The sequence below is a fragment of the Lagopus leucura genome, unplaced genomic scaffold (genome assembly GCF_019238085.1).
Source record: "Lagopus leucura isolate 7727_CA_CO unplaced genomic scaffold, USGS_WTPT01 Super-Scaffold_774, whole genome shotgun sequence".
NCBI lineage: Eukaryota > Metazoa > Chordata > Aves > Galliformes > Phasianidae > Lagopus > Lagopus leucura.
Genome location: NW_024962258.1, coordinates 6,477,674 through 6,498,982, shown reverse-complemented (window position 1 = coordinate 6,498,982; position 21,309 = coordinate 6,477,674). Strand labels below are relative to the sequence as shown.

Sequence of the window (21,309 nt, the reverse complement as noted above, 5' to 3'; positions counted from 1 at the left end):
ATATTGAAAAAACAGTTCAACAGTTCAACAGTAAATCCTATATTGAAAAAAGGAGTTACAAAGGTAATATCTTAAAGAAGCTACACAAACCTTGCAAATAATATTTCAGTGAAAAGCAAATTAGTTTATTAAGACAAAGTAGCTAGAGTTAATGGCTAAGTATTATTCTTTAACATTATTATTTCTATATTTTAACACTTATATGTCTTGGGATGGGTGAACATTCCTAAAAGAATATTCTCACTGAATTAACTACTTCCTTATGCTGAAAGTATGTGCTTAAGGATGAAGTAAATTACTGAGCTTTATGAATCTATTGCATCTTTTCCTACTTCATTGTAGTATTCCCTTCAGCATATGTGCAGGGCTAATATAATTTCAGCAGTCCTCTGCGAGTAGGTACCAAGATTACAACATCACTTTCTTCTTTAGTGGCTAAGTCAGTCTGCAAAGTATAATCTTACATGGAGCTAACATGGCAGAAACTGTGACATACGTGCCATTTTTTTCCATCTTTTCTAACAAAAATTGGATTTGCTGCTGGCCTACAGCAGCAGTAAAATACCATATTTCATGGTTTTGTCATGGTAGTCTCCATTTTCCTGTTTGAAAGGTACTTCGTGTACCATAAGAAAAAGATTGAAGAGGGTTCATTGTTTCCTCTTACTCTTTTAAATAGACATAAAGTCAAAATTATAACCAAATTTACAATTTTCATTTTACCTTTTTATTCATTTTTTAAGAACGTTAATGTTACAGCAAGGATTTTTAGTTTCCTTTCTAATTGATGCTTGTTTTATCATTATTTCTTATGAAAAAATTAATGACTTTTTTTTTCGTTTCGTTTCAATTTTTTTATTTTTGAATTCTGCTTCTATCAGTCAAGTTGCAGTTGTGTTAGTAGTTTATCACTGATATTTTATGCCCTGAGTAAAAACCTAGTTGGTAGGATTTTGTGCATGTGATTCTAATAACAAGGAAAATAGTCCCAAACCGTTTACGTGCTTAAGATGTGGATTTTATATTTCAGGCAAATAGTGATAATAGCACTGAAAAAAGACCCTTTATTTGAGATTCTGCTCTCCTCTATGTAGGTACCCAAAGAGTACTAGCCACAGCTCAAAGACTTATAAGACTGGCTTGTCATCTTGGCTGTTAATGCTGCATGCATGAATTTTTTAAGGAGAGAAAGAGGAAAAATGTGATAAAGACAGTACTGGTTTTAGCAGTTGATTCCTGCCGACATATTATATTACTTTGCAATCAGTTAGTGTCCTTCACATTTGCTTTGCTGTTGTTTGAACTATGAAAAATACGTCTATTATTCGGTTCAGAATCCCATTCTGGACAGCTTCCCACATCTGGGTTTGTTGTAGTGTGAACTGATTTGAAAAGAGACTTTCCCACAGAAGTTAAATCAAATCCTACAAACAGAAATCATACAGTCAATATTACTCTAACAACATAAATCAAGTATTATTTCTTTACTTTTACACACCTTTCAGAGAAAGAAAAGCACCTGGTGATTTCAGTAGTGAAAGAACCAATACTGAAGGCAAGTATCTGGTCTGCAGAATAGCTGGGGTATTTGCAAAATAGTATAATTTGTGCAGCTAAGGTTGTTTTGTAAGGGACAGAGTTTGGCCACTGTTCATCTTGATTTCAATAGTTTAAGTGAGAATGACATCCTTTTTTAAAATGAAACTGATACTGTTTTAAAGTCCACAGATAAAATTACCTAATCCTTTTAGGAGGCAAAACTACAGACAGAATTCTTTCTTTATTTTCCCTTAGAAGTTGGATTGTAATTTTCTTATCTTCAAATAATGGTTATTTTAAGAGTACCATGTGTCCAATTTAAATATCTTCCTCTGTAAAGAAAATACATGGATGAATCAGAATCTTCAGGGAAAATCCGCATCTTTCTTTTCAGCCAGTAGTGAGGCACTTATCCTGCCTACTGGGCACTTCTTTGTCCCCCAGCCTTGTAACCTATCAAGAAATGTTGTTTCCATTAGCACACCAGCTACATTTCCATTAGCACACCAGCTCCAGATTGGCTTCAATTATTGTAGGAAGTTCAAGTGAGTACACAAGGTATTAGTATTAGATTTTCTTCATGTTTGCAATGGGAAAAGTGTAGATCTGCCTTGGGACAGCCCCAGACAGGCAGCGTTCCTGGCGGCAGATGCTCAGGCAGGGTGAAGCAAGCAAAGGAGACAATGAAACAAATTCCATAGTCATAGAAGAAAAAGTAATTGCTTGCATGTGTTTCTGGACTGTCCTGATGTACTCCTGGTTTATGTGATTCTGTGCACTTACAACAGCTTTCACTGCAGCACTGTTCCTGTCTGTACTGAAATGCTCTGGGGCAGAACCTGGCCATTGCAATGGCAACAAGGATGCAGCCGCATCCCAGGTGTCATGTGTTTTTGGAGAAGGATGGGGACAGTTTCATAAGGCTAATCTAGCATGTTTGCTTAACAAGTGATATTTATTCCATAAATTTTTTTCAAATAAGTTTTCCTTAGGGCCTGAAAAGATTGACTCAGATGAGCCAAGTTGCAGCTGAAAGTTTTAAAACACAGGTAGAAAAGAAGACAATAAAAACTAGAGAAGGGTAGCAAGCAAAAAAAAAATGTTTTTTTTTAAGTAAAGATAAACATGTTGCTGAGAGACAAAAAGAAAATAACATGAGGCAGATAGAAAAAGCTTCCTGGGCCTCTTTTCCCAAAGCACCATCATACTATATTTACTGGCACAGCCATTTTAAATAAATAATAAAAAAAAAATCTCAGAAACTGATCCTGGAATTAGTTACTGAATACGAGAAAGAACAGGGACAAGACTGAAAGGAAGATATGGTGTCCAGGGGATTGCTCAGCACCATTTATGTCTTTCTGGAGTTGCTGTGGTGCTAACTGTCCTTTATTCCCATGTTTAGCTCTTGTTAGCACTGAAATGATATGAGAACAGGCTGGCACCAACATCCTGAATGGCATTTGACACAGTGTGATTCTGATGAAGAAACTACTGGAAACAGCTGTCTCTTTGCTCGTAAACAAGTTTCTTCTGTAATTCACAGGGCATTGAAAAAGTATCCTTAATTTTCCTAGAAATTAAATGTTTTGGAAATGCTACCATTGCCATGCAGTATGGGGTCTATCCTTCATTTCCAAGTGCCAAGCACAGGTGCAAGAAAATAAACTACCCCTGGTAGTCTGATTTCCAGGCTACCAAATCCCCAGCTGAGCAAGAAGAGTAGGCAAATGCTCTTTTAATTTGCAAATGGAGCAGATTTATGGCAGAAATTTTAGTAAAAATTTTGGATGGACAGAGATACATCTTTGCCCAGGAATGCAGATCTTGCCTTTGAATCACTGTGGTCTGTCTGCTGTGACACTGTGACACTTGTAATCATTGTCAGAAAAGATCACCTGGCACATAGTGCCTGACACAGCTGGAAGAAAGAAAGGATTTCCTATCACACACATAATTAAAAATGTTTCGAAGAAAATTTAGATACATATTTCAGATGCTCAGAGTTGGTGATCTGTATGGATGTTTTTATGATGGATCAGGCTTGTGAAGAATAGCTCAGCCTGTAGACTTTGATGCAACAGACTTTTCAAGGTAAGACAAGGTTGAGGGTGTTTAAAATTCTTTTAGGGATGTAGTATAAATTACTTGTGGATTTTACCATTTATTGCCATTCATTTGTTACAGCAACCTTACTCTAGAACAAAACATTCAAACGCCAATTGCTGAAAGATATAGCTTTTACTCATTTTCAAATTTTTGTAAATTAATTTTATAGTCATGAAATAAGCAGAGACCAGTAAGTGAACAGAATCATCCCATCAACTCTGTCTTTCAGGATATATCCTCCTGTGAAGGAGCAGGGCTGCTCTGTGCAGCAGAGGGACTGTGGGAGTGTGTCCTTGCAAGACTGGTGGCTTCCAGCCCCTGCTTTGCTCTGCTCATACCCACTGGCTTTCCAGGCCTCCCTGCTGCCTGTAGAGATTTATAGTCCTCTACATCTGGTCTGTAAAAGGCTCTTCTAACCTTCCCTTTTCTGTTGTGCATGCTGGGCCATATTTTGGGCACTCCTTCAAGAAACACAAGAAATTAAATGCAAGAAAGCTGAATACTGACCAAGATTCAGGAAAAACGTATATTAACTCCTGTGATGAAAACCTGTAGCATTTATATAAGAAAGGACTCTCTCTCTCTCTATTTTGAATTGTGGGTTTTAACATTGGCAGAATACTTCTGGAATCACACCTTCAAATTGTATATTTGAATACAATTACAATATACAATTTTGAAAACATAGCAGTGTTTCAGAATCTTATCTCAGGTTTATACCCAGTTTAGAGGAAATGCACCTGTCTTCTGGATCTTTGCTGTAATAAGTAGATTCATCAAGCAGTCCTACTTCATGTCTAAGCTGATGTTCTTCAAAAAACTGGATATATCTACAGTCTCCATATTTATGATTTTAAACTTCTAATTCTGATTTTCAGGTTTTGAAGCATGTTTTGGCTGCAGAAGTTTTGTACATTTGCATTAGATGAAATTTGGTGCAGAGCATAAGCTGCTAGAGCTAATCTGCATGGAGATTTAGAAGGAAAGACATCTTAGTGAATATTCAAGGTAGCAAGTAAACTGTCTGGAAAGTGTTCACCCATTTTCGGTATGTACCTGAGAAAATGAAGCATTTCATTTGTGACACTGTTGTGCATATTACAGGCATTCACTTTGGTTAACGTCACACTGCAGCAATTGCACTCATCCTCTATTATATGCCATGAAAGTTATATCCGAACGATACAGAACTAAACTACGTGCAACTTCTTTTTTCACTAGAACCTGTAATGTATTAAAAAAAAAAAAAAATTGGCAGTATGCAAAACATGTTTACATATAAAATGGTAGGTGCCTAATGTATGCATTTCTTATTCTAACATTACCAAGTTTTTGCATGCAAAAATATAAGTTTGCAAAATACAAACAGAAAGAAATATTGTGTATATAAAAGTACTGATATTTTTAATGTGGAATCTTGTGAAAGTCCGTTCCATTTAGCATCTGCATTGTATGAGTATTTTTGAGCAAGATGTTGGCAGTCTTCTTTCTCTATACTACAAGTAAGAAATGAGAAAAAGGTCTTTTTTTTGAAGATGGTTGTTTTCAGTACTGTTTGAGATGGAAATTAGAAAGTCAGCAGATGGAAAATGTGCTTCCCTGTGCTATTTTTCTCCTTACTAGCAAGAAATGAGACTTTAGAGTTGACCTAAGAAATTGCATTTCAAGATAAGATAAAATATATTTTCCTTTCCCTAGCTGAATCCTTAGCCTTTTTTTAATGGAGTTCTGAATCATTATCCTATGACTTGTGTGTGAGATGCTGGCAGAATGTTTTCACAGGGGACAAATGTAAACCACTATTAATATCTTATGATAATTATGAACGTATCCAGATTGGCACTGATTTTTTTGCACAGAGATTTAGGAGATATCCTTTTGTTTTTGTTTTTTTTTAATCATTGATAAAATGTTGCGTGACGATTTCTAGGGCTACTCATATCTACAAGTCTGATACAGGAATAGTAGAAAAAAATCAGTAGAAAAAGTTTATTTTCTTAAAATCAAGGGAAAATATATTTTAGCAACAGAAGAAAACTACACTTGGAAGCATGGAGAAAATATTGTACATTGATGCACAGCTTAACTTCAGACAACATTTCCCTCAGCAAGTGATAATTTTTAATCACATAAAATCTTAGTCATGTATTGGGAATTATGTTAACAAATGTAGAATCAATTGCTCAGTACTATTCTACCTTCTGTCCTTCTGTCCTGATAACAGTGGCACAGAAGTACCATTTCTTTGTCAAATGTTGCTCTCTCTGACTCACTTTCAAAAAGAATTGGAGACATTCAAAGTGTTCATATTTTCTTTAAGGCCTCAGTGTTTATGTGAACCCCCAGGTAATAAAGAGGGCCTTAACAGATTATTATTTTTTTAATCTCTGTGGGGGGAAAAGGATAACAAATTTCCGTCTTTTTCAGTGTTGGCAAATACTTCTTACAAAAAATATTCAAGTCCATAGATATATACATATAGATATATACAGCTAATATGCCAAAAGTTAGTATATTTATCAGCTGCCCACAAAATATTAAAATGGCATTTATCTATAAACTGTTTTTCAGAAAGAAGAAAAAAAAAACTTTTTTTCAGACTTAATGCTACTTGGTAAATATTCTTAAGAACAATGGTACTGTATATTTCTGCAAACATGTAGTCAATATATAGGGTTTGTATGTGCATGTATATATACACTCATATATAAATTAAAAGCATTTTTTAATATGTTAAGATGGATTGATTCTTTATATAACATTTAAGCAAAAATATGAAAAACAGGAAAAACAAGTTGCTTGCTTTTGTTTAGAAGCTGGTACTTCTAGCAGTGGATCAGACTTAAGAATTTATTTAGATGAAGTTTCACAGTGTCTCTGTATTGATTAAGTGTGAAGCACATCATTCTGTTGTTGATCTCAGAATCCTGCTGGAAGTCCGTCTCTCCTTACTTATGTGGCTGAATGCCTTTATGAAAATCTTCAAGAAACTCTTTGTAAAGGGATTTACATGATTAAAGCTAGGCATCTAGGAAAAATACAGTGACTTACTGTCATGCAGTGAAATTTTTAAAATATGACCTTTCTTTTTATTATTTTGTATTCTAGATGCCAAACAAACTGTTACTGTTTGGTGGCAGTGAATCAAAATATATCAAGGCACAGATATACGTAGAAAGTCTTATTTCCCTGCAGTCTCTTATGAAAGTGTTTTGCAGCTCTATGATAATTAGAAAAATGTTTCTCTATTTCTCGTGGCAGTATATGTTTATGACACGTTTTTAGTGTTAGATTCTGACAATGTCATTTAGGGCCTTTTCCTCATTCATTTCCTTCATTATGCTGCCCATGTTTCATTTCTACAACACTGCTGAGTTCTGTAGGAAGCAGGGCACCATTATGCAGATACTTGGGAAGCACAGGGCACTGATGCAGATCATTTCCCTCAACATCTGCTGGTGAATGACAGGCATCAGGTACCCTCAGAGGCAGCTCTGAAGATGAACCTTGCCATAAGGGAAGGGAAGAAAATCACACCAGGTGTGACATGGCTTCACAGAAGTGCATGGACCTCAGCCCTCACTAGCTGCACATGTGCCTCAGTACATCTCTGAGGTCATCCTAAGGCTCAGTGCAGTCATTACATTTTGGAGATAATTACAGGAGAGGATTAGTTTGGGAGTTCAGAAAATGGCTATATGTATAGAAATATCTGAAATGTGTCACTACAAGTGTATCTTCTTACACAAAAGATTGATGAAATTTCAAATAACAGACTATGAGATTAATTTACACTACTTTATGATGTGCACGTACAGTGTAACACTAGTTCTAGGTAAGATTTTAATATGTGTTAATTGATAGCTAAACAGAGGACTTATAGACGAATATTTATATCCCAAACTTCTAGAGAAACTGAAAATCTCTAACAGCTGACTTGAAGGCTCTGTATCTGCTGCTCATACAAATTTATTTTTCTCTAAATATCCAGTTTTACTTCTGCCCACAACTCTTTCTAATATTGTAACTCACCCTATGTTAGAAATATTACAGAACTAATCTTCTATTCCACCCTTCTGCTTAAAATATCTAGATACTCTGACATAACTCTGAATGGCTATGTACATGCTAAGCCCTTCTTCTCACTGCTCTGCTGTCTCTTCAGAAGATGGTAGCTCACGTTTGCCAAAAGCAGCTCCATTCCCAGGAGGCACCTTGCTTTATCAGCAACAACTGCAGAAAAGGGGTGTCTGCAGACATCCATGGTGCTGGTACTGGGGCAAGGCAGTGGCAGGACAGTGCACACCTACTCTTCACTTACAAGAAGATTTTTGCCTGAGTTTTGCCAAAGACCCTCTTAGCAGACACTAAAGTTTGTTTGTTTGTTTTTAAATAAAGTGGTTATTGCATATTGAGAGTACAGATCTTCTACAGAAAATGCTGGCTTTCAGCTGTTATAGAGGAAAACTTCCTTATGATACTGTGTTCTGGTTTAGTTTCAGAGTAGATCTGATGCTTCGGTGTAATAGCTGACCAGATCCAGATCCTGCAGGGACCAAGGCTCCAGCCCAGCTGCTGAGCTCCTAGTATCATGTGGATGAAGTCCCTATATATATAGTCTTTTTCAGTATGAATGCAGTAACACTGTATTTAAAAGTTTTCAAGCGTAAATTTAGCCTTAAGAGCTTTCCATGGTTTTCAGTACTCACAATTGATTATTATGCCAGCTCTTATTCTAACTTTTGTCTGCGGTGGTGCTGAAACGTATGGCACAGCTTCAGCCAGTAGTGCTGAAATGTATGGCACAGCTTCAGCCTGTCTATGTGGAGATATCTTCACAACAACCCTCCTTCTAAAGTGATCCTTTTGTTCAATGGAATAAAGGCTACCCCCACCCTTAACCTAACTAAAGGAACTGTTTACCTGGTTTGAATGGCTCTTTCTGTTAAATGGGTAGAGATTTATGCTTTTTAAGCTGCAATATAAGTGTGCCATATATCATTATATTAGAAACAAAATTTTATTCAAATATACGTAAGAACTATAAATACCTATCAATGTTAGCTATCCAGGCATAGAACCATGCTTCCAGATCTTCAGTACCTCCTTTCCAATGTGCTAGCCTGACACGAAGGTGTGAACACTATGTCAAGTCAAAGGGTACAAAGGGTCCTTAAATAGTCAGCCTGAATTGGATAGATTTGTCTTCAAAAAATGCTGAGCAATTAACTTTCTTCCTGCAGATGTGGTAGGATATGTTCTCCTGTCATGTGCCACTTTGTTACAGGTAACATAACATGTATGTTGTATGCAACTATGTATTTCAAATGCTAGGTAGGACTCTACCCGTTTTGCCTTAAAAAAAATTGCAAGGACCATTTTACTCCCATGTACCTTCAGACAGATGCTCTCAGACAATGACTCCTGCTGCCTCTGTTTGTGCATGAGTAAAATGTAGCATTCAGAAGATAAGCAACAGCCTAGAAGGGGGATTACTTTATGGGTTTTCTTTTAAGATTCCACTGTCTTCACAGAATTTGTAGATTTTCTTCTATGTAGTTTGGTATACATGCAACTAAGGTGCAATGTCCTTATGAAGTGGAGGAGCAAATGTATATTATGATAAACCATCCTCTCTTTGTGCAAACAATTTGAAGTGCCTTACTCCAATCAGTAAGGTATTCAAGGCAGTAAATGTTATGTTGAAGCAAAATTTTAGAAGATTATGAAATATTTTGCATATCTTATTAATTTTTTACTTAGTATTTTTGTATTAATGGAAAGACCTTTTGATTACAACTCCTTTTTTTTCTTTTCCTTTTCAGTAATTTAGTAAGTGGGCATTATAAATTCAGTTAAGCTAGGAACGTGTTAAAAAGTGATGTCAAAAGGATTCAAGTTGATTCCTCCTTATTATTTTGCCAAAGACAAAAATTACTTTGAAAGTGGTTAACTCTTAACTCTCTATCTAGGACCTGGGTTGCTTTTGGTTTTGTTTGATTTTCTTCTTTTCTTGCATCAATATGAGTTTTTACAATACAAATCTATGACTGAGTTTTCAGTTATGTGTGGAGAAGTTTATTAACTTGAAACTGTCAGTATTTTTGTATTATACCCTGCTTGTTAGTGTGCATCTAGATTTCAGTCTTGATAGGGCTTAGGAAGGAAGGCAGGCTTGTAAGTTGTAAATCTTGTAGAACATTTTGGAACTCTTAGTGTCCTTTTCCCAAACATATTAGGCTGTTATTGACAGCATCTGAAATACCGACAATTGGTTGTTTTGATGAAGAAATAAATGTACGCTGCAATAGAAGCAAAATAGTCTGAAATTGACATAAAAGCTCTCCTTTTGAAATAGGGAGCCATCAGCTGGGCTTATTTAGCAACAGTCAGCTCTTAACTGGTAAATTATCTTTTTTTTTTATTACTTCACCTAACAAGTAAAAAAAAAAATCATGAAAATGTCAGGATATTACTCTAAATACACATGAGAAATAGATGTGGCAAGTAAAAAAGTGTTCTTTTTTGTATACTTCACAAGTAAATGCGTAGTCTGAGCCTGAGGGTGACAAATTGTCCAACTTATTACAGAGTACCTTACAAAATGTTTCAGAGCTTTCTATTTTCAAAAATTAGGTCTGTATACACCATGCAGAATCACCTCTGTTTTTCATTGGGTCCCTAGCCTATTATCAGCATTTGTGCAATGCTTGAACAGATTTCAGATACTCTAGTGTTTGAAGGCACTGGCTAATTTATGGCCGACTGCCAAGTGTGTGTCTGTTTGCTGACATAACCCTGTTATCCTTTATATAACTTGCACAAGGCTATGTGTGTTGCAGATGCAATCTGCAGTGCTGTGAGCCACTCATATTTATGGCAGGTGGCTGGAAACACAGATTTGAAACCACTTTTAATTTGCTGTGAATAAGTATGAAGCTTTGGTGAACTAATGGTATTCTGATAGTTTAGGTTCAGGAATCAGGTTTCCTTATTTTGTCTGAGAGTTCATGGTAGGTGTATCTTAATGCTACCCATCCTTCTGGCAGATACTAATCTGCTAGACAGTGACACCTATACACCTGCCATTCAAACATTTGTTGTTCCCAGGCTGGACTACTGCAGTGCTATATGTGCCTAAGTGTTGCCATATTTTTTAAAAATGTTTATTGCTGTTGCTATTACTAGCTTCTGACAAAAAAAGTGAAAGATTTCTTCTATTAAATTTGTGTTTTGAATGCGCTTATTATGAAAAACTGAGCAAGATTTTATGTTCTAGGGAAAAAGATAACTCTGATGGTGACTTCCCTCTTTTGCCTTTCCTCTTCATTGCACGCACATGAACACACTCAACCCTCATTTGTTGAACTGTCTGTTTCTGACACGTGGTGAAAAACTCTGTACCCTTTCTTGCCCTGAGTACTGTAAAAAAATTTTAGTTGTTAAGCAAGAATTTTCTGAGTGAGTCATAGAGAAGATAGAGAAACTTCAGGGAATTTGGAAAAAACCTTTGCCTGTGGGATAAACTAAAAACCTGGAATGTGTTATGCTTACCTGAAAAAATGATGACTAGCCAAGATGTTTGAAACTCTGCAGTAGAAGACATGATTCCAGTAGAATGTGATACCATGCTATTGGATTTAAATCAGTGTCCTGCAAGGCACTGGTTAGAATGCGGAATGTTATGATTCTAAAACCTCTCAATGGGGAGGCATGCATTCCTCTGAAAGATGTCACCTTAGGGTGCAGTACCACTCAGTGAAGGTATACAAGCTGGAATATTCTCATTCAAATATGAGAAACTAGACAGAAAGCAGAACATTATCTGAGAGAGCTTGGTGCTCCCAAATTTTCCTACTTTAAGGTGAGCTGCATTTGGTGTATTTATTTACTGAGCATGAGAGAGAGGATGCAAGTGGGATGCTATCTTGATGCACAGTAACCAATTGGTTAGAATGTGCATTAAGTGTTGGGTGAATAGGAGCTTTCTTACAAGTAGACTGCTTTATAACTATATTTTAAATGTTTTGTGGAATGCCTAAAACAAAAGATAGCATTTCTTTTTAAACAGGATATGTATTTGTTGAAATAAATGAATAATTTATTTACTTGCTATCTTGGTTGTATGTCTCCTTTCTGTGGATCCTTGTCAGGATGTACTTCAAATGGATATTTTTAGAGAACAGTATTGGTCTTTGGGAATAATTGAAGCATAGCAGTAGGTGAGTTATATGTCCCTGTAGTTGGCCTTTGGGCCTTTTGAATGTCAGTTTTTTTAGTAATTTCATTACTTGAAAACATGCCATGGTGATTAAGTGTTCACATCTTTTACCTAAGAAAATCAATTGCCATCTTTGCCTTGATCAGTCAGGAAAATTGCAAGCCTTACTATGTTGTGTTCAACTGTCTCCATGTTATACATAAAGCAAGTACAAGATAATTTTTCCATTTGACTTTTCTTCAGTCTGGTTTTGTCTCTCTTTTCGTTAATGCAGACCAGGTAGTATGACTCAAAAGGAGTCTAACTGCACGCCTTCTGTTTATAGATATTTGTCTAATTGCTTGTGTGTTTATTTCAATACGTGTGTGAATATGTGTTTGTATATTTATTTGCACGCCTGCATGTACTTGTGAAACTACCTTTCAGCGTTTACTTCTAAAGTGTTTGACTTAGTCCTCAACATTTCTGCAATTTCTGAGCTTTAAAAAAACTTGTGGCAAATACAAACATGTAAAGGAACAAGTGCAATTCAAGAGTCTTTTGGTATCAAGCGGCCTAAGTGGATATGTTGAAAAAACCAAGTATTTCAGTAAGGAACAGTCATTGGAATGCCTTTCAATAGTTTTACCAGTTTTCAACATACTTAAATTAAAAAAAAAAAAAGTGCTGTATGGAATAAATATTTGGGAATATTTATCTTTAAAAGAATCACAGAACTAAACCAAAATGACTAATGTCTGTATGTTGGCTTAACTTACTTCAGCTGATTATCTCAACTGATGTATAATGAACTTCATCTTCAAGAAAATCAAATCATCCTCTGAGATACTTAAAAATAGAATTAATAGCTTAACTTCTCTCATCAGAACATGACAATCTTTTTGGATGCTTTAAGTGCTTAGGGAGAAATTTACTTAAAAAAAGAAGCTACTTGCAATGAGATACAGGAGGTTACCTTTTTTTCACTGTTTCAGGATTGGTAATAGTTTAAAAAGCCTGCGGACATGACCCTTATTTTGAAAGCTCCAGGTGCCAGATCTCTATCAAGATGATATTTTTCAGAAGGATTTTACAAACTTTTTGAAAACTTAAGATAATATTGCAGAATAGTAATAATAATAATAAAATGATCTTGAAATAAGCCTTCCCATAAACTTCAGGCAATTATAATCCAAATTTGAGCAATTTAATGAATATGAGTTATTTGATATTCTAGTTTGTTTTATTTAGTGTTGTAACAACTTCATAACATTTAATAAATAGTAATTGACATCTGAAAACAAAAAAGTAATTTCTTCAGCTTGTAAACATTTTGTAACATATATGTTTCTGTAGAAAAAGCACTGCTGAAGATCCTAGTAATGAAATAAAATCTTTTTTTTTCCAGTAGAATGAAAAAGTCCTAAATAGACACAAAATGCTGACCTCCCTTGGTTTTTGCACCAGTTTTGTGTCTAGATAGGTTTGATTACACTGCAAATCGGTATTATGCTAGAATAGCGTTATCAAGTTAATTATCTAAAAACTCATCCCAGCTTCCCATAACTTTCAAAAGCCAGGTGAATGGCTGAGTGCATGCAGTACATGCAGTGATGCTGCCACTGGATATGCCTATTATAAGCTGGTTTGTACGAAGCCATTCTACTAAATACCTGTTGAGATCTGCAGCTGTAGCTGTAGGCTTTATCATGTGCAAATTATCCCTCCTTTTGGAAGTAAGTTCAGAATTCATCTGAGGTTGTCTCACTCCTATGACAGTTACTGTTACATTTGAACATATTTTCCAACTTATTCCTGTTTTTCAAAGAGATGCCGGGCAGAAATGTCTGGTCTTTTCCTAAATATTAGCCAGCCTTCATATCTCTCCTCTCTAGAATAATTCTGTTGAAACTGTCTCCCTGCATTTGTTACTAATGTATTTTCTTAAGATTTTCCTGTATCTTTATACTGTTACCATTAAAACACTAAGGAAAATCCCACCTGTCCCTGAGGTAATCATTAAAGAATCTTTGGATTGCTGATGCTGTTTTCAATTCCCTGCCACAATTTTTTTTTCTCGTTTTCCCCCACTAACAGTAGTTGAATTTGTTTTTCTGCACTTCCTTTTTATGTAATTTTTAATTTGAATAGCTTTGTATGTAAAATAAAACATGGAAAGTGAAAAGCTAAAAATCAGCACATTATGAACAACATATATTAATGGCATTAGATTAAACTTACAGAGAGATGTTGAATCTTGAGACTTAAGTGAAATTAAGTGTTTATGGAATAAATCTGTGTTACACAAGAGCATAATCACAAAAATCTCCCTGACACATAAGATTCATGGAATGTAAAAATACAAATTGTGCAATGCCTTTCAGTGAGTATTTTGTCTTATAAATCGAGAATATTTACATAGTTTTCAACTGTTTCTTTTTCCTTGCAGTACTTGGGGTGTATAGAAGTCTTGCGTTCAATGAGATCTCTTGACTTCAATACTAGAACACAAATTACAAGGTAAGACTTTATACAAGTATATATTTAAAATAAAGTATGAATTGTTTCCACAGAGAGGAGGGGATATGAAAATAGCAAGACAAGACATATAGTAAATATTTTATGGATACCTTAAATCTGCTTTTTTTATTTTGCTTTCAAAAACTCAAACATCACACCTAGTATTAATAGAGCTCCAGTGGAGTCTAAGGAATATATTCCTTCTCTTTCTCTTTTTTGTTCTAATTTTTTAATTTTATGTGCCAGATACTGCTTTAGAAAATTTTAGTCTGTTTTTCAAATTATGCTGCTCCAAAAGGCACTTAGCTAGCTAGTACTTTCATGACATTTAGGCTACCAAGAATGAGAACTATGTTTATAATCTGTATACAAGTCTACAAGGCATTTGTCCAAATTAGTCAAGGGAGCTAAAAGAAATGAATGGACATGTTCTTTTCCAGATAACACGTAGCAAACAACAAGCTTATATTAGACTCTCTTTACAATTCTTCTTTGAAAGCTATCCTGGTATTGTTTTAAAGGTAGTATAGTGTCTTAAGAAGTGACCATGAATCACTTCATTTCTAAGATATATTTTGAGAGCAGTAGCAAATAGTATTTTGAAGATGTTTTCACTTGAAAAGCTGAGGTCATTGATGCAGAGAACTGTAGTGTTGCCATCTTCCAGCAACTGGGATCACATTTCAATGACCATAGTCACAGCTGCTGATAGTCTTTCATAAAGCATGGTCATACTATAGGTACCTAAGTATTTCTGTCATTAAATGAGTAAAATGACTTACTTCAGGCTTGGATGCCATTCTTGTGGTCTGTATGTACTGCCTTTGAGTTACCCTCGCATATATCAGCTTTGGATAGGACCCTGTGTGTCCCTAAAAATATTTATCATTTACTTGTCAAGACACTGATTTGATGAGGAACATAAAAACACAAGGAGAGATTAATAGTTGAATTCTGAATTTCAGACAATATAGACAATGGTGTCATCTGAGAATTTTCTTACTGTGTTGTTTTAAACTCATAGTGTACATTTCTGTGTTATTTGCAACAGTGAACTTCTAAAATGCTTGTATGTCCAGGCAGACTTACAGTTCCAGTGTTATGGTACATCTGTGATGATCACTTGGAATTTAGATGACTTGCTGTGGTAGGTTATTTTTCTATATTTCATAACTGAGGATGGAGTTCAGCTCTTTTTTTTTTTTTTTTTTTTGTGTGTGTGTGTGTGCAGTCTCTTTACACTTTATGCCTCCAATGAAACAGCATTCCAATTTTCTTATTATTTTGCTTATAGGCACAACTCTGCTTCTGATACTTAAGCATATACTTATGCATAAACTTAATTGTACTGTTGATCTGAAACCAGTGCCATTTGCACAAAGTATTGTGTCTTACAACTCTTTAAATACAAAATGCTTTTTGGCTTTCATTGTGAAACAGACTTTGAATCACATTTTTTTCTGTTATGTTATAGCATATTTGACTACATGCTGGATACACTGTTGGCTTATCTTCCCTTGACCACGTGCAGTGCACAGGATATTTTTTCAAGCAGGAAGCTCTGTTTTCATGGTTTGCTTATTGTTTAGCGTTTTCTATTTTTTGATTCATAAAATAACAAGAACTTTCTAATTCATCATTCTGATCATACTATTCCCAACTAAAACTTATTCTGAAGTTGGAATCTTTAGTTCGAATTGGAATCAGAATCTAGCACCTTAACTTGCATTTCATTAATTCCTCTGGCTCCTGAAATCCTCATGTCATGCTTTAAGTACCTGCAGGAAACAATCTGATCAGGATTCATCCTGTAGCATTTCATGTACGAGCCTATTTTTTTAATTAGTTAATACTAATTGCTACTAAGGAATTACTAAAACTCACATTTGCCAGCTAGCTTGCTCATGTGCACTAAGAAGCATAACATAGGCTTGAAGGTATGTTTTGAATTATTATAGCTGATATTCTCATATTTCAAGCACCAGTTCCCTCTCAAATCGACACCTGTAACTCTGTACAACCCTTTAATTACAAATAAAGTGGAAGTACCTGAAAGCTATGTCTATTTGGGAGTGAGAATTGTTTCAGTTTACCTCTGTCTGCATGAACTGCTCTGAATGATTCCCTTGGCTCTTGTCAAAGCAGTAGGCCCTTCCCTGTGGCCTGCTGCCAGCCAAGGGCTGCACTTGTGATCCAGCTGTTTGTGGCAGGACATCACTGGGCTCCACATGTTCTCAGCTCCCTGCGGCTGCGCTACAAGGTCCTCTGTGTGAGGGGCGATGTGAAATTCTCTGTGTGTTTTTCTTTTTCTGGAGAAAGAGACTTCCTAGCTGCTCTGTTTCTTTTCTGACCCACTACTTAATAATTCAAACCTACTTTATAAATGTAAGCTTGTATCATAACTTTTCAATATAATGCTGTTTTTTTTCCTAGACTTTGCAAAATCAATCACAGAAGAAACTGATCCATTTTGGGCCAATCTAATTTCCGGTATCATGCTGTATTTGCCAAGCAGCGTAAAAGTCATTCAGAAAAGATAATCCAGGTTATCTGGTGTGTGTGGAAACCTGGATATACCTTTTCCTAACTGGTGTGCATTGTGCTTGACACATACAAAACACTCACTCTCAGGTGAAGCATCTACCCACACCTGCTTGCTTTCTTGTCTTTGCACTTCCTCCGTATTGCAGAGCTCCAGCAAAGGACATCAATCTTTCAGAATTCCATATTAGCTTTTTTTTTTTTTTCCTCTCTCTTGGTTATTTTGTACATCATATTCTATATATCAAGTTGTCTTTCTGCTGGCTCAGAGCAGGAACAATCCTCTAGGAAAGATGAGCAGCACCAATTCATAGAAAAAAAAAACCAGAACTGGCTCAGTCATTGTGTGATTGAGTTGTGTAGTCACTGGCCCTTCTGTAAATACTGGGCATTATTTTGGGAACCATTAGTCTCACTTTCTGATAACTCTGTGATGAAGGGAATTAGTGCTTGACATGTGGCACTTGCATGATTGGTGAACATTTAGCAATTGCTTAAAATCTGGCTACCATTTCCACATAACTAGTTGATTAGACATTCATATTATATAGGAAGAAAATGAGAAAAGATGTATTCATGTCTTTGAAAATTCCATCCTTTATAGTTAACACATTAGGAGAGAATACATGTCAATATGAATGCATGGACTATTTTTGACAAATCATAAATCGTAATTTCAACACCAGGAGCAGGACTGAAGCCAAGCTATCAACAGTCTGATCAGGACTTTTTTCTGTCATAATCGTGGGGTGAATTACAGTTATTACCAATCCATAACATCTAGTGCCATTGTATCTAACTTATGACTTGGTTTTTCTTTTCCACATTTTCACGTATCTTTTGTAAATTAAAATGTTAAACTTGTAGATATACATTTATCTTTGTGCAAAAGCAGTGAGCAAACACTTTCACTTGTCATACTCATCATCATCATGAGATTTTTTACAAACTTGATGGTGCCTGTCAAAAGGTATTTTTATCCTTGCTGTGGAAAATCATTCTTTAGAATTGTTTCAGAATAGCACTCGCTTAATTATGAACTAGGTAAGGGGGTGAAGAGCAAACAAAGGCAATGATGGGCACTATAGAGAGGGATATTGAGCAACAGCTTAGAAAACGGGAGCTAGAGGGGGAGCCAAAGGATGCAAGCTGAAGAATGCAGCCTTATCTCTCTCGTACCACTTCAGGCACTCATGTGCTCACACCTTGGTTCAGGCTGGTTCAGGCTATGACTGCCTCCAGTGCAGTCTGCAATGAAATGCAGTCTGTAATGAAAGGCTGCACCCTTTCATTACACCAGAAGGACAGAATGTAGTTCCCAACAAATGTCTCATGCTCCCTGATGAGGAAGGAGCCAACAGGGACCCCCATCTCAGTGCAGTACTCCGTCATGAGCCACTCAGCAATGTGCTGCCCACCACTCCCTACTCCCAGTTTGCCACGGAACCATTCCTGTGTGAAATGCAGCTCAGTGTTGTTGCTCACCTCCTTCTGCGCAGATTGTCTCCCATGTTTGTTTCTGGCTGGGATGTAGAGTGAGATCCATATGTAATTGATGGAGTCTTTCATCATTTGGCAATCTGCCTTCTGCTCCTTTGTCACACATGGACCCATGGTTCCTTGCCACTCACCTCTGTCAGCCACCTCAGGTTTGGTGGGGCTTGCCACTGGTCAGCTTGCCCTTTATAGCATCCGCTCACGCCCATGCCAGGTGTACAAGCTAGATGTCTGGAGATTATGTCAAGAGGTACTGTCTCACATAAATAGTTACAATCTTTTGATTTTCTCCCTCCATGTCTGCCAAACTTATTTACACCTGCCAAGGTCTTTTGCTAATTAGAGTGAGAATGTCTTTATTTCCCAATGATACGCAGATTAAAGGAAGTGAAATACTGGACCTGGATAAATTAATTGAGGGGGCCTTGGAGAGTATAAAGAAACAGGGATTGTAAATGAAAGAAAGAAATTGGGAAGAACAGTAGCAGTTGCACTAGAAGTGGTACAACTAGCTGAGAAGATGGCTATCATGTACTGTAAAGCCCACCGGAGGGGAGAAACAACTGAATAAGTGGGCAATGCATTAGCTGACTGAGAAACAAAGAGTGGCAGAAATGGAAGACAAGAGAAATGCAGGCTTTGGTTCCAGACAGTAAAATTCAAATTGAAGGTAAACCAAGATATTCAAGAGAGGACCAAAAATTGATAAAGGACTTAGGAGGGCAGGTGAGAAAAGGAGGGTGGATTAGGGTTGAGAACAAAATAATAGTTCCCATCTCCCTGTTATGGGCCATAATCATGGCTGAGCAAAGGAAAAGTCACTAGGGAACCAAGATCCTGTATAAATACCCGAGCCAACAAATTGTGGCTTGGAATTTATACACCATCATTAAACAGGTAACACAGTGGTGTGAGATTTGTTTAATCCTAGAACAGGCCCCAGGGTCCCGTTGGGACAAATAGGGAAGGGAAATTATCCTGGGTAACAATGGCAAATTGATTTCTCTGAACTCTCAAGAAAAGGGGGGTATAAGCATATACTGGTATTAAAAGACACCTTTTCAGATTGGTCAGAGGCTTTCTCTTGCAGGACCAACAAAGTGCAGGAAGTAACAAAACTATTGTTACAAGAGATAATTTCAAGATTTGGGGTTCCAGAACATCATATATATAGTGTGGATAAAAGAGCAAGCATCGTGGATCCAATACACACAAGTTAAGAAAACATCTCAATCCCAGTGGACTATTAAGAAGGCCGGACTGCTGAAACTAAGGGTTAAGAGACAATATGTTTAGAATGTGTTTTATAGGTTGCATGTATTATGTAAGACTTGCTGTAGCCTGGCATGAAAATACAAATTTAAACATCACTAAAGGAGTAGTGGCTAGCCTAAACCCCATTGATTGTTGGATATGTACAGCCTTGCCAAACGATGGAGGGATGGAAATCTCTCAGTATGGGATTCCCTCCACCAATTGGTCACTATGGGGTGGAGCAGGAGCTAGGCGTAAATGTGCAAATAAAATTGTGACAATAGGAAAAAAGGATCTAAAAGGATCTAAAAGGATCTAAATTCAGTACACAACTACGGTACTTAATTCGGATTCTGTGGAACAAATTAACCAGTTGGTTACCAAACTTTGCCTGGCTAAAGCAACTCTTCATAACTTGTGTAGTCCTACTCTTTCTTGGAATATTCATATGTTTGTTGTTTCTTGTGTATGTCTAAACAACCAGGTGGAAATTATGAGACGTAGGAACAGCATAAGATACGCTAAAAGGTGGAAAGCGGGGTATATTTTCATAAATCCTTAGGAGAGAATGATATCTAACAACACGAAGACTGCTAGATTATAGAAAAGGGGGGAATTGATGTGGAACATATTTATTTAGAATTGTTTCAGAACAGCATTCACTTAATTATGAACTAGGTAAGCAGGTGTAGGCTGAACAAAGGCAATGACAGGCACTACAGGGAGGGCTTGACTCACCCACCCCTCCTAGCAACGGCCCAGAGAAGGTGGAGGGGGGGCAGTGAGCCAAAGAATGCAGCCTTATTTCTCTCATGCCACTCCAGGTACTCACGTGCTCACATATTGGTCATCCTAACTTTGAATCTTGTGAAAAATGAACAGCTTAGTACATTTTATAAAATATTTTTTCCTTTTTCATTGCATATTTGAAGTTCTAAGATTCTTTAATTATGGGAATGCTTGAGTAGTGTACTAACAAATTGTACTGCATTCGTTCTTTTCTATAATGAATGTAATGTACTTTTGAGCAAATTAATGGAAGTGCAAACCAAGGGTCAGTAGTTTAACGTAATGAAAAATAAAAGCCATCTGAATCTGCATGGTGCATCATTAATAATCAGGTGACAACTCTTGTAACACTTGTAAGGTCAAGATGACTGTCATGGTTCTATGTTTTTTGTTTGTTTGTTTGTTTTTATTTTGGGTTTCAGTATTCCACATCAAAACATCATGTAGTGTACGGGGCATTAAAGTGTCACTGCCCCAATTCCGAGTACCTATCCCTGTACATTACAGCAGTCACGGGATCTGGCCCTTCCGGGTGGGGGGGACGCTCTCTTGCTGCCTTGCAGTGGGTGCTGGAGGGTGCTTTCCTAGCCGTTCCAAGCTTTTCAGGTTTGAATCAGTCCCGGGAACTCTCTCTCTCATCTTGTCTGATTTATTAATCTCAATTTCAATTAAATTGTATATATTGTGTTATCTTGTATTCCAATATTATAGTAAAATAAGTTTTCCTCCATAGATTGTTGCCGCTGTTCTTTTCCTCCCTTCCTTCCATCCCATTTTTGTGGGACTGGGGTGGGGGGGGGAAGGGCAGAGGCCTGTCGCCCCTGTCACGGACATAGATTGATCTGGTCAACTCCGTGACA

General features: G+C 36.6%; 1 protein-coding gene across 1 annotated transcript in view; it reads left to right on the top strand.

Annotated features, from left to right (window-relative positions):
- SHC3 (SHC adaptor protein 3) overlaps nucleotides 1-21,309 on the top strand; it is a 52,285-nt gene that overhangs the window by 3,745 nt on the left and 27,231 nt on the right. The window contains exon 2 of the mRNA XM_042864986.1: nucleotides 14,298-14,368. Coding sequence (XP_042720920.1) covers nucleotides 14,298-14,368 — 71 coding nt within the window. The remainder of the gene's footprint in view (nucleotides 1-14,297; nucleotides 14,369-21,309) is intronic.